At 46.4% G+C, this 16,015-nt stretch overlaps 1 protein-coding gene across 1 annotated transcript in view; it reads right to left on the bottom strand.

Moving 5' to 3' along the window:
* The window catches only part of LOC310777903 (E3 ubiquitin-protein ligase SH3RF3-like), a gene marked incomplete at both ends in the record, with an annotated part of 141,268 nt that extends 130,345 nt beyond the window's left edge, over positions 1–10,923 (bottom strand). The window contains 2 exons of the mRNA XM_083638249.1: positions 8,190–8,725; positions 10,911–10,923. Coding sequence (XP_083494375.1) covers positions 8,190–8,725; positions 10,911–10,923 — 549 coding nt within the window. The remainder of the gene's footprint in view (positions 1–8,189; positions 8,726–10,910) is intronic.
* Between the last annotated feature and the right edge of the window lie 5,092 nt (positions 10,924–16,015).

Below are 16,015 nucleotides of genomic sequence, written 5' to 3'. Positions count from 1 at the left end.
ACTTTCAATCCATTAGGTGTTCCAGTGCTGGGGCCCTCATTAAGGTTTTACTTGCACCTGTGTTACTTCCTGCCTTTTGGCTGGTGTGGAAAAAGCACTTGCCCTCTGGCCTGCCTGAGACAAGAGCTTATCTGTTGTCACTAGTACCCTTAATGATGTAAACAACTCTGTCAGTCTAAAGAATCCAAGTACCCTGTTTATTCAAGTATTGCCTTTGACTCGAGAAGTATTTTGCCAACTCAGCCACCACTGCTGTGCTAAGCCTGCCTGACTGCCTCTCTACCTGCAGACTCCAAGCTTTCACCACCTGGCTACAGCCTGGCCCATCTCCAGCCGCCTGCCTCCCTGCTGCCTCTGTCCTGCCTGGAGTCTGCACTTTGGCCTCAGTGCCACTTGTACGGAACTTTGCCTTCGATTTAACAGTAAAGCCGTGAACTGCCTGTCTGACTCCTGTGTCTGCTTGTGAGTTTTTGCTGGTCCAGATCCTAGTTTGTCACAAGGGCATGTATGTAGGGATGGGTACAGAGACCCGGTATCAAACGGGTCCCGGGGCTAAATTTGTAAATACCGGAGACGGAGTATCATGAATCAGCTCTAACATGAATGGTTCTCTTATCGGGACTGGAGAAATTAAGAAAATTGATTTCCTATTTATAATTGCTACATCAACGTTATCTCGCATTTTATCTCACCAACTCCGTAAGACATGTCGATATATTTTTTCACTATTTCTGAACCAGAGAAGAGATCATGCGCTTTCTCTCCATCAGATGAGAGACACAACAGCGAGGAGCTGAGTGGAGAGGGGCGGGGTGGGGGGCACACACACACACACACACACACACACACACACACATACGCTGAATAGGCATTCGCAAATAACAGCACTGCACACCAGGAGATGAGTCACAGTGAAAAGAAAGAGATGGCAGAGAGAACGAAGCGATCAAAAGTGTGGTTATACTTAACTAGAGTCGATGCTGACAATGCTCGTCAGAAGTGCAACAAATCGTTCACTAGTAAGAGTGGAAACACAAGGAATCTATATCTACTTAGCGAAAGTTATTGCCATCTAATTCTATATGTTATGTCAGCAAGCAGCAAGGAACAACACATCCTTTCTATTTTCAACCTAATGTGAGTACCGTAAATTCCGGACTATAAGCCGCGGCTTTTTTCCCGTTTTTTGGCCCCTGCGGCTTATATAACGGTGCGTCTTATCTATGGATTTTTTCAGAAAAAAAAAAAAAAAAAAAAAAAATCTCTCTTTTTTAGCACTCTTTCTAACTATAAATCCACTTCTGTTTTAATTTCCTCTCTTGCCCTCTTTTCACCACACCGCGGACACTGTGTGCACTGTAAAAATAAACAACGGTGGTGTTGTGTTATGTTGTTTTGTTGAAATGTTGTAATACGGTAAATGGGAGCTTCCTCAAACAGCCATCTCTTCCCGACAATCCCCTCTGTGCGTGACCACTTACATATGGTAATTACGGTAAGCAAACGGCCACTCGGGCAACAACTCCCTCCCCCGACTACCAGGAGAAAATCACAAACTTCGGCGAATTCACACAAAGGAAGATCAAGGAATATTCACAACAAGACGAGCAGTAGAAGCAACACTCTCACTTACCATGGGGAAGGTACGCAGAAATTCACACGAGGCAGCTTTCAAGTTGAAAGCAGTCAATCTCGCATTAAAAGAGAGCAGCCGCCGATCAAACAGAGCAGCCGCGCGTAACCTGGGCAAAAGGGACTGTCCGTCCGGGGGAGAACTACTGAACAACTCCCTCCCGACTATCAGGAGAAAATCACAAACTTCGGCGAATTCACACAAAGGAAGATCACGGAATATTATAGGAGTGTGAAAACATCCACAATTACCAACGGGTTCCAAAACGCTGGACTGCTGCGGGATGAAGAGGATGACGCCACGGGGACTGCCCCCTAGTCCGATACCTCACGAGTCCGATACCTCACGAGTCCGACACCTCATGGTTTTGGGTTAGGGTCTGGGGGAGGTTAGGTTTAGGCGTGGGGGTGGGAGAGGTTAGGTTTTGGGTTAGGGTCTGGGGGATGTTAGGTTTAGGCGTGGGGGTGGGAGAGGTTAGGTTTTGGGTTAGGGTCTGGGGGAAGTTAGCCTCTTTTTTCGGACTCGTGAGGTGTCGGACTCGTGAGGTATCGGACTCGTGCCATGGCACCTGAAGGAGAGAGGAGAGTGGTTGACGAAGCCACCCTGAACCTGTTCGTTTCCGACACTGAAGATGAGGACTTTGGTGGTTTCAGTACGCAGGAAGAAGAGGAAGACGAGGATTAGTGACTTGACTTCTCTGGTTACAGGTTTGCTGCACATATACGGTAGCCTATTGTTGTGTGATTTTGTCTGGGGATTAGTGACCTGACTTTTGTTTTGTTTTGTTGAAATGTTAATAAATGGGAGCTTCCCCAAACAGCGATCTCTTTCCCGACATTCCTCTCTGTGCACGAACCCTTTCATATGGTAATTAAACATCAAAACACCCGCGGCTTATAGTCCGGTGCGGCTTATAGAAGAAAAAAATAGTCAATTTTGGTCCCGCGGCTTATACACCGGTGCGTCTTATAGTCCGGAATTTACGGTATATGTTTGTTCCTCTGGCTGTAGTGTGTCGCCTGCTGTGTGTCACAGTGCTGATGTCTGACACACCTTCAGAAAACGTCCCACAAACATCCCCCGGCCCCAGAGAGGTGGGGCGGCTCAGGAGGAGTCGTCCACTAATAAGAAGGTCGGTGGCTCGATCCAAGGCTCCTCCAGTCCGCATGTCGAGGTGTCCTTGGGCAAGACACTGAACCCCAAATTGCTCCCGATGGCTGTGCCAGCACCCTGCGTGGCAGCTTGCCGCCTTCAGTGTGTGAATGGGTGAATGTAGGCACATTGTAAAACGCTTTGGATAAAAGCACTATATAAATGCAGTCCATTTACCATTTACCATTTACCATCACCCGACAAGCCCTGAAATGGAACCCCCAAGGAACAAGGAAAAGAGGTGGCCCCAGGAACAGCTGGAGAGGAGACGTCCAGGCAGAGAGGTGGCCCCAGGAACAGCTGGAGAAGAGATGTCCAGGCAGAGAGGTGGCCCCAGGAACAGCTGGAGAAGAGATGTCCAGGCAGAGAGGTGGCCCCAGGAACAGCTGGAGAAGAGATGTCCAGGCAGAGAGGTGGCCCCAGGAACAGCTGGAGAAGAGATGTCCAGGCAGAGAGGTGACCCCAGGAACAGCTGGAGAAGAGATGTCCAGGCAGAGAGGTGGCCCCAGGAACAGCTGGAGAGGAGACGTCCAGGCAGAGAGGTGACCCCAGGAACAGCTGGAGAAGAGATGTCCAGGCAGAGAGGTGACCCCAGGAACAGCTGGAGAAGAGATGTCCAGGCAGAGAGGTGACCCCAGGAACAGCTGGAGAAGATGTCCAGGCAGATGGATTGGGAGATGGACTGTCTGGGAGTGGGCTCAACTGGGAAGATCTCTAAGGACACGCCAAACAACCGAGTGAGGTGGAGGACATTAAGTCAATGGCCTATGCTCCCTAGAGCAGTGGTTTTCAACCTTTTTGAGTCGCGACCCCCAAAAAACGTTAGGCTGGGGTTCGCGACCCCCCCTCCCCTCCCCTCCGCTACTCAACCCAATGACAGTGCGCACGCATTCGCACACTGATTCCATTCACTCACTGAAATGGTTTTTATAGTTTATGTAGCTTTATAATACATTAAACCATTGGTATGGGAGATTGAATCATCATGGGAGAAAAATCATTTCATCATCATGTTCTCTTTTGACAATCATCATCCCGCGACCGCCCCAAAATAATCTCGCGACCCCCTGGGGGCTCCCGAGTCCCGACCCCCAGGTTGAGAACCACAGCCCTAGAGGAGCAAAGGACTTAAGTCACCGAAGTCATTGATACTGTTTATGTGAAGAAGTGTGTTGTTTGGATGCTAACTGTAGCAGGCAGGCGTGTGGGGACAGGTCAGGCTTATTGAGTGGATTGAAACGCAGTGTTAGTGTTAGTGAGAATGTCACTGAGGGGTTTGGATTCCTGTTCCCCTCCATGAGTGAGTGACCGCTCACTACTGCTGCACTCCATCACCGTTAAGCTGGGCTGCCTTAATCAATGGCCAGCTATTCAATGAAGCCCACCACCTATAGGTCTGGAGGGAAATGCCAATGGCATTCCCTTTGTAAGGCCAGATTATTTAACGCAGTGGTACACAACCTTGCCCTACTCAGGAGCAGCATTGACAAAACAAAATGGTAAATGGACTGCATTTATATAGCGCTTTTATCCAAAATGCTTTACAATGTGCCTACATTCACCCATTCACACACCGAGGGCAGCAAGCTGCCACGCAGGGTGCTGGCTCAGCCATCGGGAGCAATTCGGGGGTTCAGTGTCTTGCCCAAGGACACTTCAACATGCGGACTGGAGGAGCCGGGGATCGAACCACCAACCTTCTGATTAGTGGACGACCCAATCTACCTCCTGAGCCACAGCCGCCCCAAAACAAATCTTTGCAAGAGCCCAAATCCAAAAAAGTCCCTTTCCTCCCTTTATTTTTTTTAGATTTGTATTTATTTTAAGTAGGACTTAAAAGAGTCACAACTACCATAAAGGAGCCAGTTTACTGTCAACAGAAGACTAAATAAAACAGAAAATATCCACATTTAAGAGATGTCAATACATTTTCGACTAATCGGCTAATCATTGCAGCTCTAGGGCCATCTCTTAGAGAGATCACCTTCCCCTCTACCACCTGCCTTTATCAGTGTTCACACTACAGAAGCTTAGTTGACTCAAACACAATATATATCCAAGAAGTCATTTCATCCAGTATTGAGTCTGCAAATTCTTTCTTTAAATAAGTTTAAAAAAAATCTGGCAGTGGTGTCAGTGTCAGATCATTGCTGTTGTTTCTGACGAGAAGAATCAACATAAATGATTAAATCTCTTGAAGTGTAGATTTTCAGATTCGAGTCAATGTCTTGATACTACTGGTGCATTCTGCCTTCCTTCAAGATATTGACACTTGCCTATTTCCTCAATAAATGAAAGCACATTACATAGAACCAATGATCTCAGACCAATTTGCAGAAAAACAAGATTTTACTCAGATATTTAGGATTTCAATATGACTTGTTTAGGAGGGTGAACATTTTTGGTGGTGCAATGGCAATACTATTCCATTTTCTGTCTATTAGCTGCAGCATCACAGCCATATACACTCAAATGCACTGGATGCACTGAACAGCAAGTAAACAAGGATCTCCTCCGTTATTCTCCCTTTGGTTATGGAACCACGCCACTGCTGCAGCCTACAGGCTACCTGGCTCATACAGGAGCACCAGGACTATAGCAACAACCCTGATAACACACACAGGTGACCTGCTCTCAGTCTACCTGGCTCATACAGGAGCACCAGGACTATAGCAACAACACTGATAACACACACAGGTGACCTGCTCAGTCTACCTGGCTCATACAGGAGCACCAGGACTATAGCAACAACACTGATAACACACCCAGGTGACCTGCTCTCAGTCTATATGTCCCCCTCCCTCTCTCTCTCTCTCTCTCTCCCTCTCTCTGTGCTACACCTACATACAGGCTATATTTGCATCCATAACCACACCACAGCTGGGTCTGTGCAGGCACATTTCCCACAAACACCAGAGAAAAACAGTGAGGAAGTCACCTTTACAATTGCTTCCTCCACCAAAATGCGGTGGGCGATATACCGTATACACCGTTCAGTGTTCACCAGTTAAGATACACTGCATACACCATTCAGTGTTAACCAGTTAAGTTGTTTTATCAGTGTTAACCAGTTAAGTTGTGTTTTTATTGTTATATACAGTATATATCGTTCAGTGTTAACCAGTTAAGTTGTTTTATCAGTGTTAACCAGTTAAGTTGTGTTTTTATTGTTATATACAGTATATATCGTTCAGTGTTAACCAGTTAAGTTGTTTTATCAGTGTTAACCAGTTAAGTTGTGTTTTTATTGTTATATACAGTATATACCGTTCAGTGTTAACCAGTTAAGTTGTGTTTTTATTGTTATATACAGTATATACCGTTCAGTGTTAACCAGTTAAGTTGTGTTTTTACTGAAATGAGAGCCGCTTGGTGGATGGTGTGCAGCATCAAATGTAGAGGTACTCTGTATCTGAGTAGAGTGTGGCAAGGAGAACTCTTCAGAGCAGCCTGGTGACAGAATAAAATGTTGGCATGATTGTACCTTTCTGCAATCCATGCATATCAACATTTCTGAAGCAAAAATATGTTGCATATCAACATTTCTAAATTAACGTTATAGAGTCCACTATAGGCTCATTTCACAGCAACCTTTTGAGGTGGTAGAGCAGGGAATAAGGCATTAATTAGCATTAATGAGGGCACCTGGCACTGGAACACCTAAACAGAACGGAAGCATAATTAATTGTATTAGCGTACAGCTGCTTTACTTCCTGCTTTTACCACCTCAAAAGGGTTGCTGCGAAAGGGGTCCATTGAAATAGCACGGCGGCCGGCCAGTGAAGGCGTTGTGGTCGGGCTGGATGGAGCGCGTAAACACAGGCTGTGTTCACATCCCAGCATGTTCAGTCTACTTTTCAAATGCAAGTCACATTTAACGTTTTTGTTATTTAAAGTCCCCCGCCCCCTCCAGTCAGTGTTACTACCTGTTTAACAGTTGACTGTTGAACAAATGTTATTTTTCAAACATTCTATGGGCGCGTGGTTAATAGTTGGATGTAATCTGATTCTGTGCTACGCTATTTGTGCAAGCTAACTTAACTTAACCCAGTGCGTTTTATCAGTATTCACGGACGTTCCTCTGCAGCTTAGCCGCAAGGAATAACCGCATTATCTTGCAGATTTCTCAACAACCAAGCAACAGATTTCAGTTCCCCATTGAAATCAGCGTGAGTTGCAGGCTACTTGCTAGCTAGCTAGTGTTTTGACCCGAGCATAGCTTAACTGTTAGCTACATTAGTGCTAACGGCTAGCTAACTAGTTAACATGCTAGATCGTCCTCAGTATTGTCATACATACTGTAACGTTTCATTAATGTTATAGGCATACATCCTCCCATTTTAGCAACAGCTTAAAAAAAGTTAGCTCGAAATGAAGTTATTTGTCAAAACATATCCGGTGAACAGTGTGGCAGATTTGGAGCGAGGCGCCACAGTTGCTCCCCACCAACTGCGCCCGACTGCACAGCGCAGAGGAGAAACGCATCAAGCTGAGCGCCCATTGGTTCAACACAGGTGCATCACAAACCCACAGTGAAGTGTAGAAACGTCAATTTTATATCTATTCCAAGCTGTCACTCTATATTTTAGATAAATACCACCTGTAATGCTTACCGGTACATTAAAATACAAATGTGTAATCTGAAGGGCTGGGTCATTTGAGAAGTGAGTGTGGGTGGCGCTAATGCATGTTTACAAACCGCTGTTAAACCAAACTGTAGAAGAAGAAAAGCAGCAGTGAGTGTGCAGTCAGGGGTGTTTTGAGCCTATTAGCTTAATGAGCCTATTAATAATCTCGGTAATGTAAGCACATGCACAGTGTTTACCTCGCTCTGTGTTTTACTCAAGCAGATCTCCCATTTCCTCCTCTGCCAAAACGCTCCCTTCTGATGCGTTTTACATCACAACGCATCACAATGGAGCTGCGGAAGTTCTGCTGGAGAGGCAGAATCTGCTCCAAGGGTGGCTGTTATTGTTTATTTTTTAAGTATGCACACATGTGTAGAATTGCATTGAGTTGGTGCAGCTGGTGGGGGCAGAGTTTCTGCAGACAGGAGCAGGAGCAAATTATCCATGAGGTAAATAGAGAGAGAAGGCAAAACACTGCCCATGTGCTTATATTACCGAGATTATGATACAAAGTGGGTTGATTACCGGTAAAGTCATCCTTTAACCAAATGGTTTTACTTGGCTAATCATACGGTAACCAAAGTAGTTCATGTTGTTTTATTTGGGTTTATTAACGTGGGAAGTCAGTGAGGTTTTCAAATGAAGTTAGCCTTAACTAACGTTTTGTTTAAATTGTACATTGAAATTCTCTCCCTGTTTTGCGGAATGCAAACGTTTTATTCTGGCGACTGTGTTATTGGCGAGAAAAGGGGCAGTGTACTGTGGAAGTCACCAACCTTCACGGGGGAGCTCCTGGTGGCCACGGGCAGCTCCCTGATCCCGCTGCCCGGGGGAGAGGCTGCTATCCCGGCGGCGTAGCCCTGCAGTGAGCCCCTGTCTGCCGGGGCCGGGGACTGAGACTGTCTTCCCCCGGTGCCTGGCCGCTGCTCCCCCCCTCCTCCTCCCCCGGTGCTGGCTCTCCGGGGCCGGGGACGGGCTGGCCGCTGCTTGAGGCCGTCCAGCAGGCGGACCAGCAGGATGTTGGCGGGCAGCTCGTCCACGCAGCACTCCACCCGAACACGGCACTCCGGGCAGCGCAGCTCGCGTCGGGAGCGGACGATGCTGTGCAGGCAGCGGCGGCAGAACGTGTGCTGGCACGGCAGCACCCGCGCCGTGTGGTCCAGCCGCTCCAGGCACACGGAGCACTCCAGCAGGTCCAGCAGAGACACCGACTCGCTGTCCACATCCACATCCACATCTAGCGTGTCCGGGTCTGGCTCCATGTCCGAGGCCGAGCCGGAGCCGGAGGCGGACAGAGACAGCATGCAGGCGGCTGGGAAGCACGAGACGCCGTGGAGGAAGGTTTGTTGCTGTTATTTTGATCCAGAGAACATGCTGAGAGAGACGAGACCCCGAGCCCAGCAGATCCTCCTCTCTCTCTCTCTCTCTCTCTCTCTCTCTCTCTCTCTCTCTCTCTCTCTCTCTCTCTCTCTCTCTCTCTCTCTCTCTCTGCTCGCTCGCTCGCTCTCTCTCTCTCTCTCTCTCTCTCTCTCTCTGTGTATGCTCTCCTCTGCTTTCCCTCTCGTCGCTAACCGTTACCTCTCTATCTTCTGTCGCTCGCTACCTCTCTTCTGCTGAGTTTCAATCTGGTCATTTCTGTGGCTACATCTCTCTCTCTCTCTCTCTCTCTCTCTCTCTCTCTCTCTCTCTCTCTCCCTCAATTCCATTTCAATGAGCTTTATTGGCATGAAAAGACAGCTGTGGTTTAAATATTGCCAAAGCAAACAAATAACAAATAGGCCTACAACAATTATAATTGTACTAAAACTAATAACAAGATAAATTAACAAGCAAAAAACAACAATGACCATAATAAATAATTTGTCTGTCTCTCCCCTGCCCTCACACTGTCTCTCCCCCTCACACTGTCTGTCTCTCCCCCTCACACTGTCTGTCTGTCTCTCCCCCTCACACTGTCTGTCTGTCTCTCCCCCTCACACTGTCTGTCTGTCTCTCCCCCTCACACTGTCTGTCTGTCTCTCCCCCTCACACTGTCTGTCTGTCTCTCCCCCTCACACTGTCTGTCTGTCTCTCCCCCTCACACTGTCTGTCTGTCTCTCCCCCTCACAGTGTCTGTCTGTCTCTCCCCCTCACACTGTCTGTCTGTCTCGCCCCCTCACACTGTCTGTCTGTCTCTCCCCCTCACACTGTTTGTCTGTCTCTCCCCCTCACACTGTCTGTCTGTCTCTCCCCCTCACACTGTCTGTCTGTCTCTCCCCCGCCCTCACACTGTCTGTCTGTCTCTCCCCCGCCCTCACACTGTCTGTCTGTCTCTCCCCCTCACACTGTCTGTCTGTCCCTCCCCCTCACACTGTCTGTCTGTCTCTCCCCCGCCCTCACACTGTCTGTCTGTCTCTCCCCCTCACACTGTCTGTCTGTCTCTCCCCCTCACACTGTCTGTCTGTCTCTCCCCCTCACACTGTCTGTCTGTCTCTCCCCCGCCCTCACACTGTCTGTCTGTCTCTCCCCCTCACACTGTCTGTCTCTCCCCCTCACACTGTCTGTCTGTCTCTCCCCCTCACACTGTCTGTCTCTCCCCCTCACACTGTCTGTCTGTCTCTCCCCCGCCCTCACACTGTCTGTCTGTCTCTCCCCCTCACACTGTCTGTCTCTCCCCCTCACACTGTCTGTCTGTCTCTCCCCCTCACACTGTCTGTCTCTCCCCCTCACACTGTCTGTCTGTCTCTCTCCCTCACACTGTCTGTCTGTCTCTCCCACGCCCTCACACTGTCTGTCTGTCTCTCCCCCTCACACTGTCTGTCTGTCCCTCCCCCTCACACTGTCTGTCTGTCTCTCCCCCTCACACTGTCTGTCTGTCTCTCCCCCGCCCTCACACTGTCTGTCTGTCTCTCCCCCTCACACTGTCTGTCTCTCCCCCTCACACTGTCTGTCTGTCTCTCCCCCTCACACTGTCTGTCTGTCTGTCTCTCCCACGCCCTCACACTGTCTGTCTGTCTCTCCCCCTCACACTGTCTGTCTGTCTCTCCCACGCCCTCACACTGTCTGTCTGTCTCTCCCCCTCACACTGTCTGTCTGTCTCTCCCCCTCACACTGTCTGTCTGTCTCTCCCACGCCCTCACACTGTCTGTCTCTCCCCCTCACACTGTCTGTCTGTCTCTCCCCCTCACACTGTCTGTCTGTCTCTCCCCTGCCCTCACACTGTCTGTCTGTCTCTCCCCCTCACACTGTCTGTCTGTCTCTCCCACGCCCTCACACTGTCTGTCACACACGCCCACCATTGCCTGGCGTGACCCACAGGCAGGGTTAGCAATAACAGTTGACAACAATGCATTAAGCTGCCTTCACATGATAAGGGATCTTCTATTCTCTCATCACGAGGTAGAGCACAGAAAGGGTGGCAAATTCGAGCGGTGCGCGACACCAAGGGTACCGCTGCTACATAGTTGGGAGGCACCGCTCTGCCCATAGAAAACAATCCCCCCCCCAATCAACCTTACCTCCGGGAACCATTGTGAGGTAAAAAAAACAAAACAAAATAATTGTCTATTGGAGTGAATGGAGATGACGCAACTCTTATATCTCTATGACTTTGGCTTAAACAGACTCCACAGCTGAATGAATGGAATGAACCCAGTGTCAGGCTAATGGTGGAGAAGAACAGCTATGGATGATGGAGGAAAATGGCAGTTGTTTGAGCACTTATGCTAAATTGTACATTGATTGCCCAAGTTATGAATGGTGGCCTGCGGTGAGTATGAGTAATATGGACTCGGAGAGCAATCACAGCTAGTTTTCTCTTCCCTGAAGGCGGAGGAGAGCTGAATACAAGGACCATCCATCAAAACTCCATCATGTAGGCCTACAATATCAATGGACACATGGCTTCCAAATAGTTTTCTGGTCATTTTTGCTCGCTAATAGTATGATAAAAGCTACACGACCAAATGTATATGTAATGTATATGTATATGTACAGTATAGTATTATGTAATATAACATACTGGTATGGTGAATATCTATGGCTGCCCAACTGGCACCCATAGATGTCCTTTCTTTTTCTTATTCCTCTTTACCAAAGCGCATCCAGTTGATAAAAGGGACTGGGGATAAATAATGGTTTCTGGCGACGCCTGGTGGCCAAACTCTGCCAAACTCTTTAAATCAACCATGCAGCATCAAGTTCTCACTTTGGCTACTCGTGCTTTTCAGTAGTTTACCCAAAGTCAACCACAAGTTCTACTAGTCTCCGATAATGTCCCATTAGACCAAATGGATGTAGCTTATTAAGCCCATATTTTAGCAGGATACTATTTTAATGTCACAGCAAAATCAGCAGTCTCTAACAATATTATAGGAATATCATGACGATGCCATAAGGGATAGAAATACTATAAAGTAGCCATACATTGCAGTCATTGTAAACTTACTGTAAGGAGTATTAAACGCATAGCTATATCAATAATATAAGCATATTATGGGAGATCAAAGAAATGCCATTTAGTTAAAAGTGGGCTCTGTCTGTCCGGTATCTTGCCGATATCCGATAATATATCTGTCAATATTTTCCAACTTTTTTGTCTGATTGCCGATGCGGATATATGCATTTTTTCTCCACCTAATTTCAGAGAACATCAACTCTCTCCTGTAGTGGAATGAACTAATTATTATGTCTGCTCTTATCGTGATGGCCCCAATGGCAGATGTAGACATCAATACAATGCTTTTCAAAATGTACACATTCACTTGGCAAAATAAGAAAAGTAGTTTAACTTAGGTTATGTCAAACATGCCATATTTTGTTATTTATGTAAGTGTATGAGTGTCCAGGCTCTGTCACGAAATGTATGAGCATTTAGTCAAGCATGGAGCATTTGGGCATAATTAAAGTGACATTTTATCTGTCTTTTTATTTGTCTGTCATCGGCACAAATGTTTGTTTTGGGCCGATGACGATATTTCATTTGAAAGCCTTTATCAGCCGATATTGATGACGTGCTGACATCATGGTGCAGTCTCTATTTCTCTAGCTCTCATTTCCACTGCACCACCATTATGGAGGTCATATGTCTATTGAAACTAATTCAAGCACACTTTAAAGTGTGTGTGTGTCTGTGTGTGTGTGTGTGTGTGTGTGTGTGTGTGTGTGTGTGTGTGTGTGTGTGTGTGTGTGTGTGTGTGTGTGTGTGTGTGTGTGTGTGTGTTGTCTCAGCCATGACTGCAGGCTTGCTTTGCCTGTCCACCTGTTCAGACCTGCTCTGTTCTCACATTCAGCCCCAGACTGTGTCTGCGTGTGTGTGTGTGTGTGTGTGTGTGTGTGTGTGTGTGTGTGTGTGTGTGTGAGTGTGTGTGTGTGTGTGTGTGTGTGTGTGTGTGTGTGTGTGTGTGTGTGTGTGTGTGCGTGCGTGCGTACGTGCGTGCGTGCGTGCGTGTGTGACACTGATGTGACGCCTTCCTGGGTGAGGGGTGGGGCTGCTTTCCACCACCCACGATGAAAAACAGAGCCTCCAGAGAGCTCAGAAAGTCTGGTTTAAATCCACAGCGTTTACACTCATTTACAGGATAATGTTGTCAGATTCAGCTGAGAACATAGTTACTATTTAAGATAATAGCAGGTCACAATATTGCAAAGCTATTATCATTTTCTATTAGGGCATTCACAGACTAGTCGACTAGTCGACTAGTAAAACCACTAGTCGACACTGTGCTTAGTAGTCGACTAGTCGTTTTTTTTTTTTTTTTTTTTTTTATCTTTAAGAAAGAACATGAGGTATTTACACGACATACATGGACTATCATATCCTATATCCCATACCCCCCACAAAGAACATCAAAACACAACAAAACAAAACAAGAAAACTGCATAAGATACACAATAATCCAAGAACAAACAAGACTATTGGACAAACAACCAAACAAAAACAATGCATTCAAAGTAAATACATAGATCTTGCCCTGTTGGCAGCTAGGAAATGCATAGCTTTAAATTGGAAAGCATCCAATCCCCCAGCTGTAGTTCACTGGTGGAATGAACTCTCAAGCTACCATACGTTGGATAACATTTACTACAAGAGCAAAGGCAGATTCTTAGACATCCCCAAAATATGGCAACCACATACAGAGTTTGACTTTAAGAACTTTTTACCCCAGTGTCATTTCAATCAGGAGAGACTAGAGACCAAAGTATGAATAAAGTGATATTTATTACAATAAAGTGAATAATTGACTACAGAAGAATGTTGAGAATAAAGTATTGTTATTAGTCTTTGGCGGTTAGACACCGCAGGGAGATCTTGAGAGAGCAGCATCAGCCCAGATCAGCATCCAGATATATCCCCCTGCAGTGTCTAGATACTGGTGGTGCTGGTGATCTTCCTTCTGAGACTCATCATGAGACTCTTCCGACTGGAATCGGATAGGTCTGCGATGACCGGGAGGAGAAGGGGAGGAGGAGGGTGCGATCCTGACAGCAGCGGTGTTTGAGAGGCTGTATGAGACAGAAACAAGCATATTTAAGGAACCCGCCTCCAAGCAATTGGCTTACGACTGGGTTGTGGAGCAACGTGATAGGCTTATGCTGGAGGTGCGTAGGGTGAGAGGTGATGAGAGCAGTGATGTGACACTATGCAATTGGTTAACAGAGACTGGGCGGCAACCAGCTGATTGTTCATTGAAACCCGGAAATTGACAGCTTATTATAATCTTGTGAGTAGATTGAAGAGTGGAGATATAAAGTGAATTAAGGAAGTGTAAAAGATATTATAGTCTTCCTGCTTGAACTTACGTTGAGAACTACATTAGGCCTATCAGGATAGGAGCTGAATGCATTGTTTTTGTTTGGTTGTTTGTCCAATTCTTTGTGGGGGATATGGGATATGGGATATGATAGTCCATGTATGTCGTGTATGTTCTTTCTTAAAGATTAAAAAAAAAAAAAAAAAAAAAAAAACGACTAGTCGACTAGTAAAATTCACTAGTCGTGAATGCCCTATTTTCTATGTGTTTAGGGTGTCAAACACACACGTGCGTGCATGCGGCACAAGTACTCTCTCATTGTTTTATATACAGAAATAAGAAGAAGAATTTGTACACGTTTAGCAGTGTATTTTGTATTTTGTTGGTCAGATGTAGAGTCAAATGTCACCTTCCCATTGAGACATCTCGTGTTTGTCCTCCCAGATTGATTGATGATGATGATTGAAACCTTTATTTATCCCCGTGGGGAGATTCAGGTGTCTAAAGCAGCGACAGGGACAGAGGTTAAAAGTGCAGAAGTCAAGATATAAATAAAAAGCATAAAACAATCAAACCAATAAGAGCAATAAAATTCAATTGACAACCAAATGTAAAGTGCCAGTTCATGTTCATTCAGTTATCTCATCTCATGTTGTGGAACCTTATGGCCACTGGCACGAAGGACAGGCCGAAGCGCTTAGTGGAGTGTCGGGGGGGGGGGGATGAGTCTGTGGCTGAACGTGCTCCTCATCTCCTGCATGTCATGGAGGGGATGGGAGGGGTTGTCCAGCATTGCTTGTAACTTCCTCCTCATCCGCGCCTCTGCCACCTCCTCCAGACTGCTCTGTCCAGCTCCAACCACAGAGCTGGCTTTCCTCACCCACTTGTTGAGCTTGGCAGTGTCCCTCACGCTGGTGTTACCCCCCAACACGCCACAGCAAAGAACAGAACACTTGAGACAACAGATTGGTAGAACATCTGTAACAGCTTTTTACAGACATTAAAAGACCTAAGCCTCCTCAGGAAGAACAGCCTGCTCTGTCCCTTCCTGTATTATGAGTGGGAGATTCCCTGCGTCGATATACATCTGCCATTTATAATTAGTCTCTTTGTATCCACAAGGCTGCAGAACATTGCAATGTTAATTCAATCACTCTCTCGTGTGTGTGTGTGTGTGTGTGTGTGTGTGTGTGTGTGTGTGTGTGTGTGTGTGTGTGTGTGTGTGTGTGTGTGTGTGTGTGCATGTGCGTGTGTGCACACGGGTGTTGCTGCAGGACAGTCAGTCACTTACAGGCAAAACATGGACCATGTTTTAACAGGTCAAATAGGGACGTACCTAGCATGACCCCAGAGACAGACCTGGTCACCAGAATAAAATGTCAGCATTGCACGTTTCTGCAGTCCTGTGTAGAATATCATGTTTCTGAACCAAACTACGTTGCATATCACGTTACTAGGTGTGTATATCAGTGTTATACACCTCATAGAGTGTGATATTGAAATAGTGCGGTGGCCAGTAAGGGTGTTGTGGTCGGGGTGCCTTTCACACCAGAGAGACGTGTTCGATCCCCACTCATGGCAAAAGCCAAAATTAAGAACATATTGTTTATTTAAAAAAGATTATAAATGTGAAAAATATGTTTTGTATAATTTGTCAAAAAGTCAGAGATCACTCTGTGCACAGATAAGATGTGGCATCCTACCATTACATATTGAAACAGGAAGATACAGAGGGGTAGCTGAGGAGGATAGAATATGTGAATATTGTGAGTTGAATGAGGTGGAAAATGAAATTCATTTCATTTTATATTGTCCTTTGTATCATGACTTGAGAGAAACAATGTTTAAAAGAGTCCATACTCCTGAGCTAA

The sequence above is a fragment of the Poromitra crassiceps genome (assembly GCF_964638095.1).
Source record: "Poromitra crassiceps genome assembly, chromosome: 6".
NCBI lineage: Eukaryota > Metazoa > Chordata > Actinopteri > Beryciformes > Melamphaidae > Poromitra > Poromitra crassiceps.
The sequence above is the reverse complement of the archived record's forward strand: the minus strand, read 5'-3'. Positions and strand labels throughout refer to the sequence as shown.